Source organism: Pagrus pagrus (assembly GCF_965226575.1).
Source record: "Pagrus pagrus genome assembly, chromosome: 15".
NCBI lineage: Eukaryota > Metazoa > Chordata > Actinopteri > Spariformes > Sparidae > Pagrus > Pagrus pagrus.
In genome coordinates this window covers 13,412,267-13,427,931 of record NC_140199.1, presented here as the reverse complement: position 1 = coordinate 13,427,931, position 15,665 = coordinate 13,412,267, and the positions used below count along the sequence as shown (strand labels likewise).

Genomic DNA, 15,665 nt, shown 5'->3' with positions numbered 1-15,665 from the left:
GGAGGAGTTGTAAAGTTTAATGGCCACAGGTAGGAATGACTTCCTGTGGCGCTCAGTGTTGCATTTCGGAGCAATTAGTCTCTCGCTGAAGGTGCTCCTCTGTTTGACCAGAGCGTTGTGGAGAGGGTGAAAGTCATACAGCAGTATCGCCTGCAACTTGGACAGCATCCTCCTGTCTGAGACTGCTGTCAAAGTGTCCAGCTGCACCCCCACGTCACTGGCATATAATATACTGTAGATATTTATTGCATCAGTCATTATTAATCACAAAGCTATAAACAACCAAAGGCTATAAGTGTGAAGCAGACCTCATGACCCTGAAGTAGGTGACATGTCACAAACAGGCAGTTGAGCGACATCTTCAGACAGACAAACAAAAACACAGATCAGTCGACTAGAAAACACCTCTTAAACTTGCATTGGGTCATATATTTGATACCAATGCTGAATATAATCACTTCTAATTTGAAAAGTAAAAAAAGGAAGCTGTTCTGTGTGTTGTTTGATATTGAATCTGATCAAATGTACTGTTTAGATCGTTTGTGGTGACTTTAAAAGTGCTGCATGCTCACAACGGTTCGACCTTTGTTGCCCTGATGTCTTGTTTCTGCTCTGCTGCAATCCAATAAAGGCAAATAGTGCCAAAAACTCTAAGCGACCTTGTTTCCCCTGTGTACTCCGATGTAATAAGGTTAATGTTTAATAATATTTGTCAAATGATTTTCCACGACTATATAAAGAGTAACTCGACACCTGACTGATGGACAGTGCTCCGCTGCTCTCTGTGATTAAAAGTTTCAAACCGGTTTAACTTCTGACCACAGTCAGCATCACTGGTGGCAGCCGGGTGAGAAGCTGACATGAAGGTAAGCAAAAACAAGATTTTCAGGGTGTATCGAGTTACTCTTTAATTGAGCTTTGGGAATAATTTCACACTGTGTGATCTAACCTTGGCAAATATAATCCTATGTGGTTACATATCATGCAGTAATCATCACATTTCACATGAAAACTGGCTGTGGTCCACTGAGAGACTGTCTGACCTTTGGTGAGAATCCTGCTCCTCTGCCTCTTTGTCTTTCTGCCCTGTAGAAAAACAAGCACATTAGACTTTTTCATCTCATCTCTGAGTTGAATGTGAGCAGAGTGTACGTACGTTGTTGTCTTTAGTTGACCACTGGAGGTTCTGCTGGACATGGAGCAGTCTCTCCGCTGTTGTTGCTTGCTGGTGATATCTGTCCTGGTCTTCTCTTGACAGCAACTGTGGACAATTATATCATTATTTTTAATGTACCGTGATAATTGATTATAATTATGGTTTTCAAATACTTAGGTAAAGGAATCAATAATTGAAATAGGTCACCGGGATCACTAGTGTGTCACAACCCTTTATTAAATTGGTTAAACCGGCACATTTCCATATAGCTGATATATCACATATCAATAATATCAAATCAAACAAGTCAGCCAATAGATACATAACAATAAGTGATGCTAATTTAAGAAACTCATGTGTGTTTGTTTGTACATGGTTGCATTAAAGACACAAACACACACTGAGCAGGTGATTAGACAACCTGTAATGATGTCATCTGTCCACCAGGTGTCAGAGTTTCTCACCCTCTTTTAGTTGTGTAACTGCATGAATGGGCTGCAGTGACATCTGTAGTACACGACGCACAGGTAGATAACTCTGTGAGGTCTGCACCACAGAGGGCAAAACCAGGCAGGAGCCTTGCTAATGGATGAATGTGAGTCCAATTAAAACTAAAATGTGCCTTCAACTCTGACTTGCTATAAAAAAAATGGCCTGGCCTTTGGTGTAATTTTGGGATTCTCCATTAGTTTAAATGGGATTCAATGCGTTTTCAGTATGTCTGTAGGCTTCTGCTGACATAGGGCAGCTCATGTCTGTAGGCTTCTGCTGAACCTCAGATCTTTCTTTTTGGAAAAAACTTGAATACAAAAAGGGGCATACAAATTACTACTGCAAATAACCACATCATATTGCCTGCTTTCACAACTTCCTCATCCATAATCATTTAATACAGTTTACTGACTAAGACTGCAACCATTGTCATGGCCCCTATCTCTCCTCTGCCAGTAACACTCCTTATTTCATTTCTATGCACTTGGAGGAGTGGGCAACCCGACCAGTGACACAAAGATATTGCAAACATCATACAGAAGCTGCTCATAGTGTTTTATTTTCACCCGAATGCCTGAACATACTAGCTATCGGTTTATGTCTGCTGTTCTTGTTTTAGAAGAATGTTTTCTCTGTGTGTATTTAGCTGCTAAATCTTTTAAACCTATACTATTTTATCTTACCTTCCTATTTCTTAACATTAACTTTTAATTTTTTGTTTTTTGATGTCTTCCTACATGATTTTAATGTATTTTAAATGCAATTTTTCACGTCTTTGAATGTAATCTTTATGCCAAGAATTTAAATAGGCATTGCCTTGCCTTAACTGTACATATGTGTGTAAGTAAATTTAGAGCAACTGGCAACCCGGGTCAAATTCCTTATGTGCCTTAACATACTGGGCCAGTAGAGCTGATTCTGAATCAAGTGCCGCAGCCAAAAATTCCGACAGTCACTGAAGGCAGCAGGGATGATGCTGCCTTAGATCCATATTACCTTGTTAGCAGGTTGCAAGCTAGCTGAATACAGGCGGTACAGTGCGGATACACGGGGATGTCCCACCCTGTTTAACACAAGCTGAGCACTCGGTGGGTTTTTTTTATCGGCTCAACACAAGCACGACTGCGTCCCAAACTTTTGGCGAGATGACAACGCGGTCGGAGAGAGAAAAAGCCCAGAAACTGAACGAGCAGCATCAGGCCATCCTGTCTAAACTGCTGAGAGAAGACGAAAACAAGTACTGTGCCGACTGCGAGGCAAAAGGTGAGCCCCTCATCTGTATCTCACCTGCATGTCAGAGATGTGTGTGTGTGTGTGTGTGAAGGGATGAAATGATGTGGGAAGTTGGCAGCTAACGGGTGCGATCAAGCTAGCAGCACAGTGTAACGTTAGACTGATGGGAGTCACTTGTGTGCGGCTGTGCTTCAGTTACAACCCTCCCTGTTAGCCTACGTTAGCTGCCTGTACGTGTGTCATTCCGATTAATATTATGATTATCGTCATTACTTATATTCGTGTTGCTCAAAGTAAACCCAGTTATTGCTGGTCCTGTCAGAATAAAGCCAGAATATATAACGTTAGCCGACATTTGTCTAACCGCAGAAGATGTACTACTTCCGTTGTCACTTTCAAAGTAAAATCCTCATCAAGCTCTCTTTAAAGTTATAACAATAATAATAGTAAAAATAATGATAATAATAAAAAATGAAGATATGTGAGGCAGTAAATACCACAAGAAATCACCCATAATTGTATGTTATTGATTTAAAGTACAATGAATCGAAACTGAAATTAGGTTGTGACTTAGTTAACACTTTGACTCACATTATAGATACTGTTTGTTAATAAAACCTAAAATCTATGATGAGGAATGTTGGGCTCAGCATTTCCATTGAGATTATGATATTGTAGGGTTTTTCTCACTATCTGTAAAGGCATGGATATTGTACTTTTTTTCTCAGCTGGCTTTTAAAGTTTGTTTTCGAAATTCATGCTAGACGCTTTTATTTTGAAATCGGGATGGCCATTAATTCCGGTTTTGCATTGTGTGCGTGTGTGTGCGGGTAACTTGGCGCAGATTTTGCCCGACGGTATCGATGTCATGTCCTTGACTGTTTTATTAATGAGCGGAAAACGTGCGTGTCCCGTGTGGGGAAAATTAAATTACAGGTGTCGTTTCCTTTGTGGATGTCCCGCGTCAGCATCAGATGCTGCCGGGCTGCTGCAGCTGCAGCCAACACCTTACCTCTGACTCGCGATGTCCTCATGCAGAGCATAACCACCCCCGAAACTCCATTCATAAATCTGAAAGTTTTATGTTCCCTCGCACAGACTCTAAGATAAACTTAAATCAAAGAGACTACTTAAATATTTAAGAACCAGTCTTCACTTCGGCATACATCCAATGCACCAAACAGCAATGCATCCCAATAAGACGTGAACTTTTTTAATTTGCGTGCCTTCACTACATAATTCCCGGTGGTGAGCGGCATCAATTTAAAAAGTACATAATCATTTCATAATGTTTTGCATAACAGAGTGTGCAAAATTGTCACAGGAACGTGACTTTTGCATAAACGTCTGCGTTTGGCGAAAAGTGTGGAAGCATGAAATTCCGAGTTTTGAGCGGACTGTGAACGGCTCGTATCGGGGCTACCTATGACTGAGATTAAATGCCTTTTGCGTCATCACCATGCCGATGCTGCCATCTGACCATTGCAATCTGTAGTAGCAGACCTCCCTCAGCCAGTGAATCAGGTTATATCATGATACTGCACTGCCTGCTGCTGATGCTGCATCTTTTCTTCTTAATTCACATCTTGATCTTAATCTACAAAGCATTTAATGACTCCAGCCTGGTGTTGTTGCTCCCTACAGGCACACAGGGGAATGTTTTTTCTTTCATGCCATACAGATGCATTACATGTATTATTGTAAATAAAGTCTTCAGAAATAATGTCAACGTTAAAGAAAAAAAATCCCACTAGTGGCTTTTTGCAGATCATTCAGCTGACTGTCTTTCTCAGTGGCTTAGTGTCACGTATATCAGCTGAGCTTTTTATGCTTGACCTTGACCTGAAACAACAGTTTGACAAAACCAACACACAAACAAAAAAACACACAACAAGGTGCGGCTTATTTGTTTGCTCTGAAGCTTTCAACCACATCTCACGGCTTTTGTCAGCAGATGGAGTGACTCAGGTGTCATGGTTAGGGATGTACAATATGGATTTTCATCGATAATATATTTACTGTTTTAAAAAAGAAGATCCTAATCTGTAGTTTATGCACACCTGAGAGTTACAGACTGACATGTAGTGAGTAAAGATGATTACTTACACAATTATTATTAACTTTCAGTTAAATTGACCCTTAAATTAATGAAAACATGTTTAAATTATAATTTAATAAAATATTTTGTCCTGACAGACATGAAACTTGATATAAACTTGAAATATATATATTTTCAATAACAGTTATAAAGTAGAATTCAAGACTTTTTCACACCACGGTAAACCTTCAAAATGGTATATCGCTGGCTCTCTCTACACTGCGTGGCTCTACCCAGATACAGCAGTTTGATGCATTACAACAGTGTGCTACGCCTGTTTCACATTTCACTATTCATATTTCATTTCAATTTTCCATTCTCAGACCAAGGATTTATCAGCTCAGTATATATTGTGCATCACTAGTCATGGAATCAATAGTGTTAGTAGTGTACGTATGGTTCTCATGTGAGTTGATTTGCAGCTATTGTGGAGGATTGTACCTGTAAATCCCTGTCAAGTATTAAAGCTGAGTGGGAAATATTGAATCCTGGTCATTTTTAGCTAAAAAAAAAAAAAAGTCCCAGCTAGCATGTCTCATGATCTGTCTGACAACAGGCAAGTCTGATGTTTGCTTTCCAGGTAAGACTCTTAGAAATAAATGTTTGACGAGAATCAACAAACTGTTACGCATCCGACATTACAACCAGAGCTGTCTTAAAAAAGGTCTGATTGAGCTCAAGACAAGTCTAAAGTTGATTTATGGAACTCAAGCATCCATCTCCTAAACACTAATAAATATTCTCCCAACAGTTTAACTTTAATTCTGTCCCGTCACTCCTGATTCTCATCCACGCCATGAGTGATTATAACAGCTGATGAAGTGAATAACCCTTTTTTACTGCATTAAAACGTGATCTAAAGATTTGTGTTTTCTGCATCAGTCAGTGACACTGCACCCTGCACCCTGCACCCTGCAGCCTGAGGCGTGTTTACTTATGTTAGTCATAAAGCAGCAGTGTTCAGCCATGCCCTATGACTCATGTTCAATATGTCACAGCTATTTTTATCCAGACAACTAGATGTCTTGTGAAAAAGCCTCATAAGATTTAAAATTGATATCAGTTTACATGTTTTTCCTGTGCTGAGCAAGTTTAAGATGCAAGCAAGTTATTTTGGATCAGAAAGTGTGAAAAGTCTGGCATCATTAAGAAATCCCAATCTTGTAGCTGTTATTTGAAAGACTACAAAAGAACAAGGCTTTAAAAACAAAGCCAGCAGGAGCAGGGAACTCCTCCTTTCATTTAATGCGTCCTAATTAGCTCTTATTACGTAGCAATCAGGTAAACTCATGTAGCAATTAGAGGAGCACCGATATATGAGCTTAACATTGGTGTCTTTGCCTTGTTGACAGCTACCAGCAAAAAAGACGACATTCACAGATAGCGGTGGCCGATTAAATTACATTTCTATCTTTTTTTGGACTATTGTTGAATCCCTGAAGGGTGGTAATTATTTGTTGAACTTATTTTCTGTTGAATATTATTTGAATGAGCCGAACCATTATCTGCAAAAAGCCACCAGAATTAAGTCGAGCTGTTCTTGTAAAATACCCCTAAGACTACAAAATGTACAGTCTTTAAGTGGAATGGAGGAGAAAAATATAAATATAAGTAAATATAAACTTCAGTAAATATCATTACTGAACTGAATGTGTCTACAGATTCTATAGATATTTTGTATATTTTTTGTAGTTTAAGAAACGAGAAAAGTTTCAACCTCGACGTTTTTGTTTTTTTCAGAAACAAGTTAAGTTTGTACTCTGTAATCTCCCAAACATATGATTATGTAGTATACGTATAATGTAATAGCAGTTTAAAGCACACAACACACACTATTTTGATAATCTTTTAAAACATTAGCATTATTATAATTCCAGATTCTCCTTTGGGAGGATTTTCTTTTTCCTCTCGTGTAAAATTTAGTAGAAAATCTTTGGACTGTTGGTCCAAACAACAAGACGTTTGAAGACACCCTGGGCTCAGAAATGGTTTGAGTTTCCAACATTTTATAGGACAGATGATTGAATTTGAATTTAAAAACATGTGAAAAATAACCAGCAGATTCATCAGTGATATTGAATAGGCATTACGTTTGTATTATTTATGTCTTTTGGCTTTTGGCTGAAAATGTCAGAGCTGATGTGGGTTACCATCTTTATGTCATTTGTTAATGTCAGTATCCCAGAAAACATCTCCCATTGTTTCCTTGAAACAATACACAAGACTTTCAGGACTGAACTTGAGTTTGTCAACTTGTTAAATTGTCTCTCTTGGAGCTTGAACATGGACGCCTCCAGTGGACGCAGTGCACTCCATACACAGCGGAGTCAGTGCATTAGCTGTTATCGATTTTTAAAACAAGCATTCACTGCGTGGCTGATTGAACACTCAGATTACAGAGCTCAGCTGTGATTGATCAGTTTGTTTTAGGGTTTGGCGTGATCGCTCCTCCGTACTGCCTGCTGCAGTCAGTGTGTCTGGGTGTGGCAGCTCCGCTGTGACCACTGCAGTGTGGTGACTCATCTTAGCCTCTCAGCTGTAATTCCACTCTCACTCCTGTCTCCTGTGTACACACACTGCCCTACATCTTCTGTGTGTGTGTGTGTGAGAGACGGAGAGAGAGAGGGAGCGGTAGAGAACGAGAGATATGGAGCCCTTATTGATTGCAATCCCATTTTTCTGTCCTCCTTGGCTTCTCAGTCCATCCACTACTTAGAGTCCAGACTATAATTTTGTTTTTAACACAATCCTTTCACCAATGTGACTCAAATGCACAAGCACGAACACACACACACACACACACACACACACACACACACACACACACACACACACACACACACACACACACAGAGTGGCTGGCAGTGTGTCAGCGTTATGATTTGTGGCTGGGGGTGCTCGGAGTTGGCACATGCTCTCCTCTGCGCTGGCACAGCAGATCTTGGCAAACGCCTGCAGGGCACTCAGCGCTTTGACGACCTGTCCTTGGTACCTCTCTGCTGTCACACATAAAATACTGGCACCGGCCCACACACACTCGCACTAATTTGGACCCAGAGGCTTACACACACACACACACACACACACACACACACACACACACACACACACCTGGAATTATATACATTTTAAAGGTGTGAAGGACAGGTTAGCCTTGCGGTGTCCACAGGAGGAGACAGTCATCAGTTAGAAGCCGCAGCTGCCTGCATATAAAGGGTGTAGTGGCTGGTTTGGCTTAATGTCACATATGTTGTGTTTGTTTCTGACTGTCAAGCAAGTTTAGTGCAAATATTACAAATGTGTGAGATAGAATGCAAGCTTTATTTCTATGTTGAAGCATTAATAGATTCAAGGGCAGCTTTCCGTCAGAAGACTTCCAAGAACTGATGTGTTGTTATTGTTTGAGTGTCAGCTAATGTTGGCCATAAATCAAACTGGTGAACAAAGACATATACTTCAGTGTTCTCACTCAACACCTAATGGCCATTATACTGCAACAATATAAGTGATAATGGTCTGACATCTCTCTCTGGATGCAGATTCAGAACTGATTAATCTAAAGCCACTTTAAAACGTCATACATGATAATATGTTGTAGCATTGTAATGTGTTTCCATCAGTTTTTAAGTGAAGTTATCGGTAACACTTTATAATAACCATCGTTAACAAAAGTTTAGTTAACTATAAGCGTTTATTAAGAGTTATTTCACATGACTATTAGATTTAAAGGCGCTCTGTTTAACAATTTTTAGTAATTGGCTTCCCCGTCTCTCTCAGTTGCCTGTACAAGCCTATATGATTTGTTTAAGTTGTTTAATGCTGCTGGACTGTGGATTTCTTTGTGAAGGACTCAGGTCGGATTTTGTGACTTTATGCAGGTGCCTCGTCTCAGTGCCTCTCTGCTCTGCTAACAGAGAGCAACAGGAGTTTAGAAATGGAGTCTGCTAACATGAACTAGCGACCGGCTTCAAGCACAACACAGAAGTTCCACAGAGTCAACTATTTATTAGTGATGGTTATTATATGGTGTTACCAGGCATTTATTTAAAAAACAAAAAACAAAAAGAGTTATTGTTTTGTTGACAAGTCCTACGATACTTTGCTTTGCATCCCATCATATTATGGCTGCACCGTCAATCTAAATATAGTTAAAATTGCATTATGGCCCACATATTTGTTTGGGACAGATCTCAACAAAATGATCATTTGTGAATCATATCAAAATAAAAATAATCACAATATATTTTTACATTTTTATATATTTTAATGTTTTTACAATACATTTTTTTTACACAATAATTGGTGTAGAAATCTTTTGAATGACACCAGACTAATAACATTGGAGTCATTATATTTGACTCTTAATGTGAGGCTGGTTTGTTGAGAAAAAGATGGCTGATTTGGCACAATGAGAAGAGGAAATTGCCCTGTACACCTCTGTCATCTGGTGCTAAAGGCTCCTAACTTTCCTCTAAATGACCAAGCTGTTCAGGCTGAACAGATTTTCGCAGTATTGATGAGATAAAACAAACAGTGACGGGTATTTTGGGTTTCTTCAATGCTGTTTAGCTCGACATTAGTTTCCAGTTTGTTGGGTACACTTTGCCAAAATAAACCAGTCTCATGCGATAAAAACTCCCCTTAAGAAGGTGATAAGGTTCAGTTTATGCTTAAACAGTTTTAGAGAGGTGTTGATTCAACTGTATGATCATTTTGGAGTGTGTCGTTTCTGGTGGTGTTGATTTTGTATTGGCTTAAGAATGTTTAAAACATTTTTGTTGTTTATATCAGCAATGGTGGACAATAAATCAATTCTAAAAATAGTTCAACAACACTGCTTTTGAATGTTAACACACCCACTACACTGCCCTCTATCACCAGCAGATGGAATCCTATCTTCACTTTATCCCTTCGCCCATTATCTTCGCTGTCTGTTGGCTGAATTTAAAAGATCCTAAATCTTGTGGCTGGCAGGCTTGCCGATGCGCCGGTATAATGAATCTCTTTCCTATAGGAAACACAATGAAGCAAGCCACATGCCAGATTGCAGACTTAAAGTTGTTATTTCAATTCTCTGGTTTCCCTCCCTGTGTATATCCCTCTGGCTGATTCAGTCTTTATTACCTCTGATAATGGTTTTATGTAGTATCCATCTGCCATGATTTATAGACTGTCTGCACCATAACGCCTCTGCATTCGTTTAAGAGCAGACAATATGAGCAGATGACGAGTTTTTATTAGGCTTTCCTCTTGTAATAATAAAGAGGGAACTGCTGCATGGAGGGGAAAACATTCCTTCTCATAGAAGCAGTCTGTCCACTCCTCCCTCATTACTGCTGACACTGACTCACAGTAATGGACCAGCAGGGAGCAGCACAGCGCTGCTTTATTTCCCCCTCAGCATCCTGCTCCTCACTCTCTCATTCTCCTCGCTCCTCCAGCCTGGGCTGAACAATTTGGCGGCCTTCCGATGACTCGCTAAGAGGACATTTTATTAATTAGGAAATGGAGGCTGTTAACCCTCTTTAAAGGAGAATACCACTGAATTTCAGCATTGCAGCGATGGCTTATTTTCTTGCCTGTGGCAGCATTCAGCCTCTACTGTACGCAGTAATGTTAGCTATTGGTTCTTTTGTCCTGGAGGTAAAAAGTAGAAGAAGTAAATTGCTTTCCTACAGCCACACATAATTAAAAGAAGTAATTAATAACATAGAGAGAGCTCTGGTAATGCTGAGTTTTGAAGGTGTTTTACAAGAAGACATTAAAACGAAATAAAAAAAGGATATAAAAGCTAGAGAGCAATTAGGCTAAAAATGAGGACAAAAGATGATCCAAATGAAAAGGGAGAAAGGTTGCTGTAGCAGTGGAGAGAATAGATTTCTGGTTCAGAGCAGATAGGTCACAGTATTATTGGTCCTGCAGGATTTGTATGAGTCAAGTCAGACAAAGTCTGATTCTTAAAGCCTTAAAGCTTTCAACTTTGTATCTTTACTCTGTCCCTGAAGAAATAAGAGTTTTGTCGCAGACTTTTGTTCTCGCTGACAAATATTGATCAAATAGGCTTGCAGGAATTAAATCAGTGGAATCAGATTTTTCATTTTCTTCCTGATTTGCTGCCACGGAGCATTTTCACACAATGTCTGAACAGCCATCAGCATGTACACAACTGGGAGATGATTTTACCAACATTAAATGATATGTGTCCTATCTGTGATGCAATTAAACAATTTGTTTCCTATCAAAGGGTAAGGTTAAAATGATTCCAGTATGTTTGAGAGCAATTTCAGATTTTATTTTTAATTTTTACAGATATTTTGATGATTATCAGGATGATATCGTGTATCGCAATTATGTTGGTCTGGATGATCATGAAATTTTCATATCGTCCCATGCCGAATCACAGATTGATCTCTATGGAAGAACATAACACCTGCTATCTGTGGTGGCCGACCCACATGTGTACGCACACACACAGACCCGTCAGTCGTAGTCCTGTCCTCAGGTTGACAATTGGGGCTTTAATTTCATGCTCGGCTGGACCCCCTCCCCCCTTCGCTGTCACTCATTGAGGCTCCAGGGTGTGTGTGTCTGTCTGTGTGTCTCTTAGCTGGGATGACTCTGTTTGTTTGTCTCGCTGTGTTTCTGTTTGTATGCGTGAAGGTAACAATGTGTATTTGTGTTTGTGTGCTTATTTATTAACTTGTGTGTGTCTGTGATGTCACGTTCATTTGAAAATACTCGTGTGCGCAGGATATGCTCTAATTTACCTGCACTAAAGTGCTTGGCAGTGTGTGTGTGTGTGTTTGTGTGTGTGAGAGAGAGAGAGAATGAGAAGAACTCATTTGTGTCTAATCAGGTCAGCAGTCTATAAAGTAGCATTGGTGTGTTTCTATTCTCTCTGTGTGTGTGTTTGGACTGCAGGGCTCATGTCTACTGAGAGATCTCAATTCAGCCGTCTATTTTTGTCCAAACTTCAATGCAGAGCAAGTGTAAAGATGAATAGCATAATAAAACTGTTATTGAATCTGAATTATCCACATGAGACACAGATGAACAGATACTAATGCTTCAGAACCAACGTGATTGCTTATCTATTGAATATTCAGTTCATTGTAATCATATGCATCCGTTGCATTTATGCATTAATTTGAAGACTCACTGAAGGTCATCTTAAGTTTGGGAAAAGATCGTAAGCCACTCATTTCGGGTGGATGCCGCAAACAGTGGTTGTTGTTTAACATTAGGTTAACAGCGGCTGATTTACAGTCGGACAGCATGCAAACAGACCATGCAGCAGTCAGTAGGTTAATAGATACAGACCAGTGCAGTAGGTCAGCACTCGTAAATCACAGTGGCTGTTACCCTCCACAGCCAAGGCTATACTGCATCTGCCACAAAACTTTAACATTACACCAAAGTGCGTGTTATGCAAGCATAGATAACTGGGTGATACTTGTGTTGCTCACCCAAGTTATCCCCAGTTTAGACCCCCTGCTACCACTTGGTTTATGCTTCTGCTACACTGTAGCTCGACGTTCACCTCCCCAGGAATGTAACTGCACGTCGCTGCACGACTGTGATTGGTCTGCTTGGTGGCATTGTATTTTTGTGAATACAGTGGATTGTTACCCGTAGTTTTCTAAGTGAAACACACCAACCTGGCCTGCCGGCTGCTGCTCCTTTTGGGTTGTACTCCTTGTCCAGAGTCGCTCTTCGCAGCCGGAGTGGGATAGAAAGAGCAAATAGGCTGGTTATCTGTTGGACGGGCTGTCACTTCATGAGCTTTTTTGTGGTTTTTGTGTACTCCAGCTGACAAACTAACAAACAAACTAATTAATCACCAACTATTTTGATAATTGATCAATCGGATTGAATCATTTAAAAAGAAAGTCAATATTCTCTCACTCCAGCTTCTTAAATGTGAATATCCTCTGTTTTTTACTCCTCTGTGAGAGTAAACTGAATTTGCTTGGTTTGTGGACAAAACAAGACTTGTAAACGTATTATGAGGCTTTGGGAAACACTAATCAACATTTTTCATCATTTTCTGACATTTTACAGATCAAACAACTCAGTTACTCTAAAACATAATTGGCAGATTAATTGAGGATGAAAATAATTATTTGCAACCCAAGTGCTGATACCAACGGATACATTTTTCAGCTGACACATTGGCCTTCAGTTAAATTGACCCGCTGAGCTCTTAAAAAAAAATATGCTATGGTGTATTTGTACCAGCCTCAACTTAAAAAAAAAAAAAAGAAGTGAAATTGGAGCGTCAAAGTCTTGTTAGCTAATGGTTGAACTGTGGCTGAGTAACAGAGTTTCCATGCACATAATACTAAAGGAATAAAGGAAACTTGAACCTCCATTTACACTGTATGAAGTCTGGTTGCTGCAAAAGGGGGAGTAATCAGATTACACCAAGTGAGTCAGAGTGATTGCTTGTCATCATCTACAGACACTGGCCCTCACCAGTCAGAGCATCAAAGTGCATCAGTGCTGGCTGCCCCTCATCCCAGAGAGAAATGTGATTGGATGGTTGAAAGAGTACAGCGCAGTTTAGCATGAAAGACACACATTAAAGCACATGTCTCTCTGCGATAGAGTACTTTTTGTGAGCCATTCACAATTCACAATACAGCCAAATTGTGCTGAACTGCTCCTTTGATTTTCTCGCAGTAATAGAAATACTCAGAAGCCAGAATGAGACTCCATTATGAAAATCTGCTGTTATGATTATTTCAGTATGATCTGGATGATCTGCACCAAAAATTGATTTCCAGCCACTGCATGCACACACGTGCGATATGTCACTGCATGTAGATGAGAAATCAGCGAGGACTGCCATGCATTTGTTTTGAAAGAGGTTATCTAAGAGCAGACCAAAGTGAGGTCCAATCCATACAGATAGAGTCCAGCTTACAATGGATGAGCTGCTTGATTTAGGCTTAACACTCAGTCATCCCTGCCTTAATGCTCCTTTAGGCCGTCTAGCGCATTAGTGCCACTGCATTAACACACTGATGCTCTTACCCGAGACCGGCATGCCCACTAGACTGCGTGCATTCCCGCTGCCATCTAACCGTCCCCACTGCAGCACCACTGCGTAGCCTGGATCCATAAAAGTTGATCCTTTTGCACTCGCTGCGTTCAAAGTCGCTTTCAATCGTCAAATTGACAGATAGTAAGTTTCATGCTCTGGAGAGGGTTAGAGCCAGCGATGGCGTTGAGGGACTGCAGCCATTCGTCCATTAAAATGATTTGACTGTCATTTCCGTGCCATCTCCTTTTCATCTCCATGGAGGTTTGGCAAAGCAAGGGATGTTTTGTGCCACTTTATATATGGCTGATATTGAATTTGGATCACAGATTTCTAGAGGCTTTCAGCCTTACTTCATCTCAACTACTTTGCTCAAACAAGATCCTTTATAGAGTTTTCAAATGTATGCATGAGTGTGTTAACAGTCTTGGTTTCAGTGAGTTTAATGGCATTAGTTTGCTTCTAACAAAGTGCATGTCATATTGTCTTACAGCTTCTGAAACCCCCTTTTCAATTTTGGAGTTGGCACAGCTTCATATATGACATGCAAATATGTGATGACGTCATAGATCTACAAATAAGCCAATGATGTCATCTAGTGATGTCCAGTGACTTTGGTATTGGGCAGTCGTGTTTATGGTTGGAGATGGTACATTTGATCATTTAAATCCCACTCTCTTTTGTAACAGTTTGATATGCCTCTTAAGCTTTCTAATGTGCACTGCACATATGCAGTTTACAGCGCTAAAAGTTTTGCAAAATTCTTTATTTCTTAAACAAGGGATCCTTGATTTCAGATAGAAGGAGACAAAAGCAGGGCTCTCATTTTTTGCCAGCGACTGTCAATTTTATCTGCTGAAATGAAAATGTCCCCGGTCGATTTTATCAGCTGGAGCTAGCTAGATATTGTTAGCTGCATGATTGGTTGAAAACTGACTTCTTGATGTTTTTAGCGCACTAGCCTTAAAATGGGTATCTTAAATCTGCACTTGATTTCTGCATACCTGGTATCACGCCTAAAGACTGAGTTATACTAGAAAGGAAGCGGCTTGTACGTGTTGTCTCGCTACTTCAGAAATCAAGTATGTTTATACCTGATCTCAGCCACCACACTAAAAGGCAGAGCGAAAAGCCAGCCATTGTAGAGAGAGAGGGACATGTGATATCATCTATAGCGGTGCACATTTTCAGAAGTCTCTCATTAGTAACATTCATTGCGTTGCACTTGGTTGTTTACATTAAAAGTGACAGATATAATAGTGCCAAGAATGAAAAGAGAGCGCTAGAGACAAAAGTTGATTCCCTGACTACTTTGTGACCTTTGTACAGTTGGCCAGTTATGGTGTGAACAGGGTGCTAAAGCAGGATTAGCTAAGCCTTAATCATACTCTAGGATGGGGATGGACAGCTGTAGACTTGCATGCAGAAAGCGCACATGGGACACACATGTGCTTCTGCTCTATACACTGACCACTACTCAACATAAGCGTTTCCTCAGCAACAAACCTGCCAAGTTTGAAGTAGATCGGATAAATCGTTCTCAAGATATGCAAACCACAGACAGACAGAGATTCCTTGCTTTATAGTTAAATAGCTGGACACTGCCTAATTTGACCTTATAAAGGTATGGGGGGAGGGGATTT

The 15,665-nt window shown here is 40.1% G+C and overlaps 1 protein-coding gene across 6 annotated transcripts in view; it reads left to right on the top strand.

The window, feature by feature from the left end:
* The first annotated feature begins 2,601 nt into the window (after positions 1-2,601).
* smap1 (small ArfGAP 1) overlaps positions 2,602-15,665 on the top strand; it is a 107,861-nt gene continuing 94,797 nt past the window's right edge. For 5 of the 6 annotated variants that reach the window (XM_084375331.1, XM_084375332.1, XM_084375328.1 and 2 more), the window contains exon 1: positions 2,602-2,911. In XM_084375331.1, coding sequence (XP_084231457.1) covers positions 2,794-2,911 — 118 coding nt within the window. In that variant the 5' untranslated portion in view covers positions 2,602-2,793. The remainder of the gene's footprint in view (positions 2,912-15,665) is intronic. The other variant, XM_084375330.1, reaches the window with a different exon arrangement.